The sequence below is a fragment of the Drosophila takahashii genome, chromosome 2R (assembly GCF_030179915.1).
Source record: "Drosophila takahashii strain IR98-3 E-12201 chromosome 2R, DtakHiC1v2, whole genome shotgun sequence".
Taxonomy (NCBI): domain Eukaryota; kingdom Metazoa; phylum Arthropoda; class Insecta; order Diptera; family Drosophilidae; genus Drosophila; species Drosophila takahashii.
The window spans coordinates 27359377-27371080 of NC_091679.1; the positions used below are offsets into that span (position 1 = coordinate 27359377).

The window sequence follows — 11704 nt, forward strand, 5'->3', positions numbered from 1 at the left end:
GGATTGGCGGATACTTAACTGGCACTTTTAACACCAGATCCCCTTTATCTTGCCCCTTGATATCCTCTTCATCTCAGTTGGACCCCTTGGGCTGCCCTCGCTCGACTGATTGCCTGCATTTAATCAAATTAATTAATGGCACATTTCACATTCATCATTTGCCCGGTTGCATATTTTCCCATCCTTCGATGCAGCAAAAAGCCAGTGTTTTCCCTTCAGGCTTCCTCCGGCTGGCGCCCCGCCCCCTTTTTTACCCGCCCTACGCGGCTGATTGAAATTGCACGGCAGTCTCCGCTTTTAATCCATCCAACTTTTTTGTTGCGGATTTTTTGTATTCACTCGCATTCTTTTTTCGGCACAAATCAACGAACTGCAAAATTCAATTGAAAATCGTTGAATGCAAGTTAATCAGTTCGCTTGGCTACGCTAATTATGTGGCCACTATATGTGACTGTGTGTGTGCTTCTCTGTCTGTCTGTGTGTGTGTGTGGAGGTGGGCGGACTTGGACTGATATATTTACAAATATTCACGGGACTGGGTGTGTGCGAGCTATCTGGGTAACGTAACCAAATTATTCGGTTGTCGAATGGTCTGCAATTTAAATTGGACAGAATTGATGGCTTTGGTTGTCCTTACAAATTGATAAACAAACAATAAATTGAACATCGACTGGGTTGTGAATACGTTGCCAAAGTATGTTCGAAGAGAATTCGATACATTGATAAATAGCGCATAGTTAAAATTTAAACGATTTAATGAATAGATTACAATTCAGTTCATCACAAACGTGGAAAACCTCTTAAGAAGACCTTGCTTGTCGGTTTAAGTCAATATGCCCGTTCCCCGTAGAGTAAAAGGGTATATTGTATTCGCTAGAAAGTATGTAAAAGGAAGGGTATCCGAATTCAGAAAATATTTCAATACAGACAATTTTATTAAAAAGTCGGCGCCAAATGGCGCTGTTATTTCATGATCGAAGTCAAGACATACGTATCTCCATCTCCCACACACTTCCTTAAGCTGAGTATTTTTGTCATTTTATTTGAAGATTTAAATAAAAATAAAAAAATAAAATTTAAATTTAAAATCATAGTAAACATTGTTATCTTAATTGACTAGCAAACTTTTCGATCATAACTTACCTCTGACAAACACAAACATATTATGTAAAATAAATGTGTATATTTAAGAACTAAAGTAGCTAGGCAAACATGGAGAAGAAATCAGCAACGATACATAATGAGGATCGGCAAAATTTTGTGGCCACCCGTATGAGTCTGCCGCTTTTTATGCTGTCACGTAAGATGGTCCTTAGAGCTTAAAGCTTGTCCGCCAAATTAAAACTTTGTCTCAGGTAATCGTATTAGAAAGGAAAATTTGCCACGAGTGGAGAATCAATTTAGATTGGCTGGCCAGCATTACAATGAGGACTGTCAAAAGGGTAAGAGTTTTTTAAACTTCCGAAATGAGTATAAAGGTTAAGAATTCTTACCAGAAAACCGCCGAGAGGCCTTCAGCAAGGCGACGTTCGATCACTATCGCCATATTACGGGCTATGACAAGACACCAAAAAATCCGTATCCGGAACGTCGAAGCCTGCACATCGATCGGAATATGACCAAATGGCGGGGCTGGCAGCTGCCGCCCAATCATTATGGAGTGCCTCCAGAGCCGTTCCTCCGCCTCAAGGGCACCAAGGGCTCCGTGTTCGCCAAGCCGCATACAAACCACAGCCGAGTGTCCATCAAGCCACCGCCCTACCGTTTCTACGAACTTCCGGCGGAGATCGAGCGACTCTTCAAGCGCGAGAACCTGCAGAAGGGCATCTTTCTATCGAGTAACTACACAAAAACAAAAAAAAAACGTCGAGGTCAAATCGATATGCGCATAGTAAATTTCTGCTATTGCATACGCATATCGTTTTTGCCGAAATTTCTCTCTCTGAGATTCTCTGACTTCGAAATTGAGCGCATACAGTTAAATGAGTGGGAGGGAGAAGGACGAATTAGAAATTCGAACTGGCCTGTTGCTTACATTTCGAGCATATCGAATTGAGGTGCCCGGATATCAAGTCAAAATCGATATCACATAACATCTAATTGATCATCGCTTCAAATCAGGTTTTGTTTGGGTGTAATGGAAAATGGAGCGGTGATATAACACTAGTTTACAGCCAAAATGCTCCCCAGCAATTGATGGCAAATTCTGTTAGATTTGGACCCCTAGATCACGAAAATAGCACTACATTTTTTTTCGATGGGACAGTATTTTTTTAAAGATTTTTTAAAGTTTGAAATGTTAAATTTCGGATTTTTTTCGAATTTCTTCTATTATCTCGGCAGATATCCACTCGGTTGAGCCAGTTTTAGTTTTATTTTAAAGCCAATAGATTAGAGCTTAACTTTGCCATACAGATCAATACGATTGGATGAGTAATGGCAGCGCAGAAGCTCGACAAAGAGGAAAAATGTGTTTTTTGGTCGTCTGTAAGTCGGCTGTATATATCGTAAAAACTAGAAATAAATCCGTTGAAAAATCATAATGGGTACAAACTTAAAAATTACATCCTACCGAATAAAACAAGCCGGATATGGCCCAAATCCATGGAAAACTGGATTTATGGTGGATTTTTAAAGTTCGGATTTTTCCACTTTTTCCGGTTGACAGAGCCCAAATTTAAGATTTATCATAGGCGGCGACATGTAAACAAAACAAAATTTAACATTTCTAACTTTAAAAAATCTTTAAAAAAACTGTGCCATCGAAAAAAAAAAAGTGCTATTTTTGTGATCTAGGGGTCTAGCACTAACAGAATTTGCCATGAATTGCTGGGAAGCACACCAAGAATATTATTTTGTAAACTAGTGTAATCAATGCTTATTCAAAAATATATTGGGGTATTTTATTATTTGAATCTTCTCTCTTTGAGACTGAAGACAAATTAAAAATTGCAGTATAATTAATAAGTAGTTATAAAGATGAACTTACCTTTGTGACAGAATATTGGTTTCTCATCCAGGGTCCCTAATATTCACTGTGAATTTTTGATAACACATTTTAATGATTAATATTTCTAAAACAATCCTCCCTTCCAGATGCCCGCGATCGCCGTCCCACAACCCATGCGATGATCTCCGAGCTGACCGGGTGTTGGCGTGATCCCAAGGACGCCGGTCCCTGCGATACCCATACGAACATCTTTGAGCTGGCCGCAAATGCCACACCGGTGACCAAAACAGTGCGTCCCAATCCGCATCTGTTCCTGCGGCACTCCTGCGTGCCCACAAAGCCCAGCCTGCTGATCCGTCGTCACATCAGCATGGAGCCAGCGCCGGGTCGCTACTGCACCAGCTACAAGGACGTGTGTCCTTGTCCGGCGGGAAAGACGAGTGTGGCGGGTCTGCAGTTGCTGATCGACGACCAGAAGCGTCTGAAGTTTCGCCGCCAGCCGTTCGAACGGATCAGCAGGAAGCGACTCTGTGAGCCGGATTGGCGCCACGTCGAGGGTCAGGGCCATCGGCACTTGTTCCAAATGGGACGCAGGGACAGGCCGAAGCCGCCGAAGAAGGCGCCAACTGCTTCCAAAAAGCAGGGCAAACCCATAAACATGTTCGCCGACGCCAAGTACATCAACATGCTGAGTCAGCCGCAAAGGCATCCCATTTCGATTCGGACCTATCCGGTACCGCCCTATGTGCCCAAGATCACCTACAATTGTGCCGCGAAGCGTGTGGTTCGCAAGCAATTGAAGAACAACAAGAAGATCGCCTTTAATAGCGGCCAGGAGCGCTGGAAGGATGGCGAGCGGCCGCTGCAGCTGACCGCCCGCCAATTGGAGGCCATCAAGCAGAAGCTTCCGCCGGAGCGCCGGCTTATGGACTATCCCATCGACCTGCCCGAGCTAATTCCGCGGCGACTGACCCATGTGCCCGATCACCAGAGGGTCACCTACATGCCCAAGTTGCGCAAGCGTCTGTTTAAGTTCCTTCCGATTCCCGGTGCCCGCGTTCTGGTCACCGATAACGATATTCGGCCGGACATTGTGTTCGATCCGGAGCATCCGACTGGATTGTATAGGCGCAAGATCGATGAGACCGCCTTCTTCAAGGACTCTGTGCTGCAAGCGATGGAGAACAAGGACGATTTGGAAACCATCGCCCTGGCCGATTCGCAATCGCAGTCCCAGTTGCAGTCGGCCCAGCAGTCGATCATCAGGAATACGGTCACACTGGTGGATCCGGCGGAGAAGGGGAGCGTTTCCCGGATATCACTTCATGGCTAAAATGGCCAGGCGCCTGGGCCACTTTGAAATACTTTTCTTGTTTTCGTTTCTCTGATTTATGATCCACGCTCGAGTAAATTCACGTGGCCACACGAAGACAAGAAATGGGCGCAGTGATGGCCTGGGGAAAATAAGCTGAAAATAAAGATGTGAAAAATTATTCACTTGGAAAATGCGGTTTCGTTTTTAATTGCGTAGGGGATAGTGATGTTAATGTATTTCGATTTTGTAAACCCTAATTTGCTGCAGAAAATATTTATTCCCTAACTCAATATTGTAGGGATAAACTTGAATAGTGACCAGTGACCCATTTTTCGATATGAAAAATATATGTTAGAACATAACTATATGAAATAAAAAAGCAATAAGTTATTATGATTTTATTGACTGCCAACCACCCATTATGTAAAGTAATAACAGAAAGTCTGAAGTTTTATTAAATTGTGTGGGAAAGTTTTCCTAAAAAAAACTTAATTGAAGTGGTTAACTTAAAATTTTGGAGATACAATCTTAAAGATTCAATGAATTAAATCATAGGTATTGCCCAATAAATTTTACTTGTAAACTAACCTGGCTATTTTGTAGCCTATATGTTTTTGGCTTTTGGGCAACAAGCTCTTCAGCACTGGCGGATAGACTGGGAGAATAGAGTTTCCTCGCCTTTCCGGACTTTGCTGCCATAAAACAGGCCAAAGTAACTTTCGACCATAAAATAAATAACTTTTTTAACTGTCCATCTCTGCGCACTTTTCCCCCGAACCCCGAACCTCGAACCCCTAACCACACTCACACACACGAAGACAAAAAGGTCAAAACGAAATAATTAAGTTTTGCAAACGTTTTGCGGGTAACTCGGAGCAGGGGTCGTACATACATAGTTGAGGCCGGAGATCCGGGTGCTCGCTACGTGTGCCCCGCTACATGTGGCCATTAAAATGCTCGTATTATATCTCTCCTTGCTTAGATTGTAAAACATAATCTGTTATCAATTATTTTAGCTTCGTGGCCTGACTAGCTGAGGATGAGGATGTGGATGTGCCAGAAAATGGGTTCGGGGCCCAGAAAACTTGCAAAGCGCTCGCATTGCATTTTGGGAGCAAAAGTTTTCAGACCCCACACACGCGTACATATATGTATTTATGACTTGGTTAACAATTCTGGCTGCTAAGCAATTTTCCTTCTCTTCGGTTCTCGCCATAAAAATGGGCAATCTAATCGATTATCGAATTGAGCGAGTGCAACCGGGCCTAATTGAGTTCCACGAGTCGAGAAAGCAACGCCGACTCAGCAGTTCAAATAATTGGAAAGAATTTTGAGAAATGGCATCAAACGAATGCGAGGCGTTGAACAGCACTTCACTTTGACTTATTCATTTTGATACTTTGGATATCAAACACAGAGCACTTTTTACGTTCTAGCTACTTTTAAAACAAAGAAATTTCTGCCAAATTAACCGTCATTTGCGGTCTTAGCGATACTAACGACAATGGGTCTGAAACGCTTTGTTTCCTCTCTGCTGCGCAAGTCGCCGATCTGCCCGTCGGAGCCCGGAAAGTTGGCTACCGGATGCCCAGCCGTTTTCGCCGAGGACGGTATGTGGAGCGCCAAGTTCACCGGCCGAAGGGACCCGGAGAAGATTCAAGTACAGGTGTTCAAGCAACCATCGTCTGGCCGCAAGGACGCCGAACTGACACCCTCATTTAGACTCTCACGCAAACGTTCTTGGCTGCAGAGGCGCATTGGTTCCTCGTAGACCGCGTGGTCAAATCTCCAAAATGCCAAATCTGCCATACCAATTTTAGTCCGCTGGATTAGCGCAGTTGTGCTTTCTCACACTCTGGTGTGCAAAGTAAATGATTTAATATTATAATCTATTGGACTTTTTTTATGTGTTGTTTTGGAAACTGGGTTTTCCATTTTCGAAAAATGGTCTTACCATCAAAAATGTTCAAGAATTTGTATTCTTGGGGGTACCTTAGAAATCAAAATCGTTTTGAAAGCTCCAGCCCTTCGAACTTTTAATGGTTTTAAAATTACTTTTAAATATATTTTAAATTATGGAGGGAGACAAAATGTAGTCTAACGGAATAAATCCATCCTTTGTTGCATATAAAATATATTGTTGCATACTTGTGACACCTTGGTACGTGTTGTTTTTTCTTTCTATTTATATTATTTTAAAATTTTAAATATATATCTATGGGAGCTCATGTAGTTAGTTGGTTCATAATTGAATGTTCAGAATGTTCATCCATTCTGATTTCAAAGGCACACTCGATTATTTGTTTTCAAACTAAGATTCTGTCCAACTTATTAAAATAAATTAAAAATCGTTTTAATCCGGTCATAAAAAAATGTATGGATTTTTAAACAATTTCTTACAAGCGAATATAAAGCAGTAAACAACTTTTCTTTCAATTTATTTGGTGCATTCCCAGCTCCCTTCCTGATGAGATTCAATGCTACTTCTGTTTACCAGCTGCTGATTAACAATGGCAACAGCAGAAACCTTGACTACATGGGCATGCATCCGGGTTCCGAGTCCCCCTTTCCAGGAAAAATTATTATGGTTAATGCTTGCGCCATTGTCGAGTTGCCCGCTTCGTTCCGACTTCTTTACTTGTTGTGCAAATATTTTACACGACACACGAGCTGCACAAAGCCAAAGCTGCACAAGTAAAAGTAAATTATAAGCAAAGGCAACAATAGCAGCAGCAACAGCAGCAACAGCAGGAGTTGCAACAATGATGCAGTGCCATGTTGAAACGCAACTGATTGTGCGCGAAAAGTTTTTTGTTGATGCCACGCGATGCTAAAAAAAAGGGAGGAGGAAGAAAATGCTGGAGTAACAAAAAGACATCGCCCGGTTTTCGGTTAACATGACTTATTATTTTGGGGGCAAAAGTGGGAGTGGCAGTGCGGACTCAGGACTCCGAATTGCCAACTAGTTCAAGATGAAGTCCTGGTGGAAATGGATCACAGCGAATGCCATGAAAATGAAGGCAGTCGCGGTTTCTCCTTTTGTCATGCGTCCCACAACGGCAAACTAATATGGGAGTGCGATACCCTTGAAGAGGCATTTTAGAATGTATGGTGAAAAAAATGGCTAATCATAGATATTCTGTGAAAATTCTGCCGTAAAAATGTCGGAAGAGTTGTTGAGCATTACGTGTATTTAAAATTGGATTTCTATCCCCTGGGGTAAAAAATAAAATGGTAGGTATTCAAAAACTATGCATCTAGAGCTGTGTTTTATTTTATTTACAGAAGCTATAAAATATTTTGCTTTTCTTTATTATAACAAGACATTAGTTAAGGGGTACAAAATTCTCTCGTATCCTAAGAATTACCCTCTGATTGTCTTGTCTTGTTCTGTGCCTTACTTTTGTGTGTGAGTCGGCCAAACAAATGAGCCGCGACTCTGCCAGTCTTTCTTCCCAGCCCAGTGCCCTTTCTCCTGCTCTGGCTTTCTTCCCAGTCGCGCTCAGCATGGCGCAAAGTCTGCATTAGTCTATGAAAGTTGGGTGCGCGTCTTTGGGGCTCTTTCTTTCATTATTTGTCGTGGGTTTTTGTTTTTCAGCTGGCTTTTGTTTGGCTCCTTGTTGCAGATTTCTTTCTTTCACGCTCAGTACGAAGTGGGTCATGGGGTCGTGGCGTTAGCAAATTGCAGTTGCCAGCGGGGGCGGTGATGGTGGGCTACTAGGTTGGAATTGGGTTGGTATTCTTGCGGTTGCACTCGCTGTGCGTGCGTCGACATGTCGACTTTACATTTTCAAATAATTTCTGATTAAGCAATGGGAGTGGGGGCCTCAACCCCCCTAGGGAAATGCTCTGACCCCCGCAGTGTGACAAACGCAATGGGTGCAGCAGCCACAATCTGTCCGTCCCACTCCCACTCACCCACCCGCCCTGCTGCTATCCCTTTCCCTCTGTAATGGTTTCTTCATGGCAACATGCTGACATATTGCGGGGCATAATTTACCGTTGCTCTCGCCTGCTATTTCTCCTCCTCTGGCCACACTGTTTCTGCACTTTTTCTGATTCCTCGCCTGTCGCCGAGTGCAACTAATTTTTGTTTGTTCGCGAAAAGCCACAGAGATTTATGCTTGAGAAATTATGCTTTAAAAGTTGAGCATATGTCTTCGTTGTTGCTCGCCGGCTTAAGTAATTTAATACACGTTAATGCCGCCTTACTCTTACCTTCCATACATACATGCATACGACTCTTGTTTGTCGTCCCTTTCTACCCCACGTACATAATGTATATTTAGTGTATGCGCATATAAAGGACATGCATTACGAGAGTTAGAGTGGGATAGATAGAGAGGGGGAGGGGGTAAGCAGCAAAATGTTCATAAAAATGCAAATGTGCAAAATGGTGAGAGAGCGGGAAATCATAATGAAAGAGCCAGCGAAAAGAAAAGGCGAAAACACATTTGAGCCAAAAGGTTGTGCCATTCGCACATGTGTGTGGGTTAATGTGTTACTGTGTGCGTGAAAGCGCGTCACTTTTTGCGCTGACATTTTAAGTGCATCTTTGTGAAATATTTAAACAAAGAATAATTACACACGGCATTACGAACTTAATGCGGCTGAGTGCATAAAATACTCATATCCACGCAAATAAATGTGCAACTGCAAGTGCATGCATAAGCGATTGTGCGGGAGGGTCGGGGTCAAAGGGGCAGCAAGGTGAAGGTTTAAGGGATTATTAGCCTACAAGTTGGTTCGTGGGCTTCCTTAAACTTTTTCATATTGAGATTGGTTTTTAAAAATAATGGATTTTTAACATACCATACGCTATGCGTATTGACTTTAAGTCGGATTGGAGATTGGGGTATTAGTTAACTTTAATTTATGTTACTTTAATTTATGAATTTCGCTGAACTCCTACTTTAGAACCATAGTGCAAGTATTCTAACAAAGACAAAATAAAAAAAAATATAATAAAAAATAACTACTTGTAAGATTACGGTCTTCTAAGTATTAATAAACAATAATACTAAAACAGCGAAAGACAACAACATGAAATAATTTGGGTAAGGTAATTAAACAGTCGCGGCTCTTACACCTCCAAAGTGGTAGAGCTAATTGCATTGTCGTACAAGATAACGAAACATAAACCCGAATTTCGCAACGATTTCTTAGCAAGTGGTTTTTATTAGAACATTTGATAAGATTAAAGACCATGATAGCTACGGCAGCTAGTCCAACATTCTACTTTCAAACAGTCCCATTTTCTTTGCAACGAAGTTTAGATCGTACCAGCACCCAATAATATGGAGAAATTACCTGTGTCCTACTGCGAAAAGGAAATGATTTGGAGTGGTGCCAAGAAGAAATTGGAATATGACGATGATACATCTGCGGGTGAAATTATATTCAATAACATGAGAAATTGGCCTAAACACGTGTGCCAGGTTAGTTCTAGCCTTTTTAGAATGCGAAAGCCTTTCAGATATAACGATTACCTTTTAGATTTGTGATACCGATGGCGTTACAGTTACGTTTGAGCAGGCCCTTTCCTGGGCAATTCGTATGGCTCAGGTATTTAAGAAACGAGGTCTTACCCATAAGGATATCATTGGGATTGTGGCTGAAAACTCAACATACCTGATGCCTCTGGCAGTGGCCTGTTTACTTAACGGGACGCCCTTCCATTCACCCATTTCAATAATGGATAAAGGTTTGTATATATATGTGGAGAATTTTCATTGAATCACATTAGAAAGTATTTCGTATTTTAATTTTCAGAAAATTTAAAAAACGTGTTCTTGCAAACCAAGCCGGGTCTGATTTTCTGTGATGGCAATGAATATCAAAAAGTTCAAGCGGCCACCATAGAATGGCAGCCAGAGATTTTCACCATTACAGATCACGTCGAAGGGGTGTCGAGTATAGAAGCCCTTTTAGTTCCTACAGATAGTGAGCAGTTTTACCGGTAAGCCTGTACAAATTTTCACTAACTCAAGATTTTTGTATTGTTTAAATCGGAAACTTTCTAGGCCCGAACCTTTGCAGGAGGGAGGCAAACAAACCGTGGCAATTCTCTGTTCCTCGGGAACAACAGGTCCACCGAAGTGTGCACACTTTTCCAGCACCAGGTTAATATCTCAGACGCTTCTAGATTGTGGACCTGTTCTCTTTTCAACGACCAGCCTTAGCTGGATGAGTGGACTGTGGTTTTTAATGGTCACAACTGCATTACGCACCACCCGTCTAATCACCAAAAACCCCTTCACTCCCCTGTACATTTTGCAGCTGGTTGAGAAGTATAAGGTTTCCTGCCTTTCCGTATCACCTGCCAATACTGTGGCCCTGATTAATTTTCCCGGAGCAACAGCGGAAGTCTTGACTTCCATACGATATTTGTTGCTCGGCGGAACGATAATATTTCCGGCAACCGTACAGCGTTGTCGAGAGCTCTTCAAAGGTGCGATCGTGACCACTATATATGGAATGACTGAGTCGGGTGTCATAGCATCTGGAATTGGTAACGATAAAGCGGTAGGTTGGCCCGCGCCAGGAGTACGAGTTCGAATTGTAGACGAGAAGGGCGAAAATTTGGGACACAATCAGATTGGCGAGGTGTATGCACATACCGGCGAGACTTGGAAAGGTTACTTCGAAAATCCCGAGGAGACTAGTCGCATGCAGGACCCCGAGGGCTGGTTTCACACCGGAGATCTGGGCTACTTCGATGAGCGCCACTATCTTTATTTGGTCGATCGTCGTAGATCAACTCTCAAGTACCAGTATGTTCATTATTGGCCGGGGGAGATTGAAAATGTAATTTCAGAGCTAAAGGAGGTGCAGAACGTGTGTGTAGTGGGCATCCACAATGAGTTAACCGGCGATGAGGCGGGTGCATTGGTGGTCACAAAGAAAGAATCGGTTATAAGTGCCAAGGATATTATCGACCATGTAGCCAGGCGGTTGCCAGGAGTTCACAGACAGCTACATGCCGGAGTTCAGTTCACCGAGGAACTGCCAGTCAATCCAAACGGGAAAACTGATCGAAAGGCAGCGCGGGATATTTTTATAGCCCTAATAGCAGCAGCAAAACTTTAATAAATAAATCCAATAAAATTGTACTATTTAAATTAGGTACTTAAATTATAATTTTAAAGACAAGATTTGGGTAAAATACCAAACATACCTACACTGATAAAAAAAGCATAGTATCAATATATATTATTCGCCCGTTGCGGCATTTATTGAAAATATTTTCACTATCGAAATTATTTTTTTTTAAGACTTAAAATATTTAAAGCAATATGACTCACATCGAATCTAATATTTTCGAACTTGATTCGAATATGTTCTTGTTTTGTTTTAAATTTTACGGTTTTTGTGTTTGTATGCCAATGCTTATGTTTACAATTGAATTTTTTTATTAGTGTAAGTAAATTCCAGGGCTA

General features: G+C 42.0%; 3 protein-coding genes across 3 annotated transcripts; all 3 read left to right on the forward strand.

The window, feature by feature from the left end:
• The first annotated feature begins 1162 nt into the window (after nt 1-1162).
• On the forward strand, nt 1163-4456 carry LOC108055937 (uncharacterized). The gene is made up of 4 exons (XM_017139516.3): nt 1163-1300; nt 1356-1442; nt 1497-1838; nt 3097-4456. Exons 1-4 carry the CDS (start codon nt 1213-1215, stop codon nt 4281-4283), a joined length of 1704 nt encoding a protein of 567 aa, XP_016995005.2. The 5' UTR covers nt 1163-1212; the 3' UTR covers nt 4284-4456.
• Nucleotides 4457-5641: 1185 nt separating this feature from the next.
• LOC108055940 (uncharacterized) lies at nt 5642-6153 on the forward strand. The gene has a single exon (XM_017139520.3). The coding sequence runs from the start codon at nt 5770-5772 to the stop codon at nt 6034-6036; it is 267 nt and encodes an 88-aa protein (XP_016995009.3). The 5' UTR covers nt 5642-5769; the 3' UTR covers nt 6037-6153.
• Nucleotides 6154-9562: 3409 nt separating this feature from the next.
• Nucleotides 9563-11354, forward strand: LOC108055929 (uncharacterized). Its single transcript, XM_017139509.3, has 4 exons — nt 9563-9703; nt 9762-9969; nt 10038-10224; nt 10289-11354. Exons 1-4 carry the CDS (start codon nt 9563-9565, stop codon nt 11352-11354), a joined length of 1602 nt encoding a protein of 533 aa, XP_016994998.3.
• Nucleotides 11355-11704: the final 350 nt, after the last annotated feature.

Excerpts from the sequence above, each read along its gene's own strand:
- LOC108055940 (XM_017139520.3), top strand. The coding sequence starts at position 5,770 with ATGGGTCTGAAACGCTTTGTTTCCTCTCTGCTGCGCAAGTCGCCGATC.
- LOC108055929 (XM_017139509.3), top strand. The coding sequence starts at position 9,563 with ATGGAGAAATTACCTGTGTCCTACTGCGAAAAGGAAATGATTTGGAGT. Across the intron at positions 9,704-9,761 it reads GGCCTAAACACGTGTGCCAG|ATTTGTGATACCGATGGCGT; the intron begins GTTAGTTCTAGC and ends ATTACCTTTTAG. Across the intron at positions 9,970-10,037 it reads CATTTCAATAATGGATAAAG|AAAATTTAAAAAACGTGTTC; the intron begins GTTTGTATATAT and ends TTTAATTTTCAG.
- LOC108055937 (XM_017139516.3), top strand. The coding sequence starts at position 1,213 with ATGGAGAAGAAATCAGCAACGATACATAATGAGGATCGGCAAAATTTT. Across the intron at positions 1,301-1,355 it reads GCCGCTTTTTATGCTGTCAC|GTAATCGTATTAGAAAGGAA; the intron begins GTAAGATGGTCC and ends ACTTTGTCTCAG. Across the intron at positions 1,839-3,096 it reads GAAGGGCATCTTTCTATCGA|ATGCCCGCGATCGCCGTCCC; the intron begins GTAACTACACAA and ends CCTCCCTTCCAG.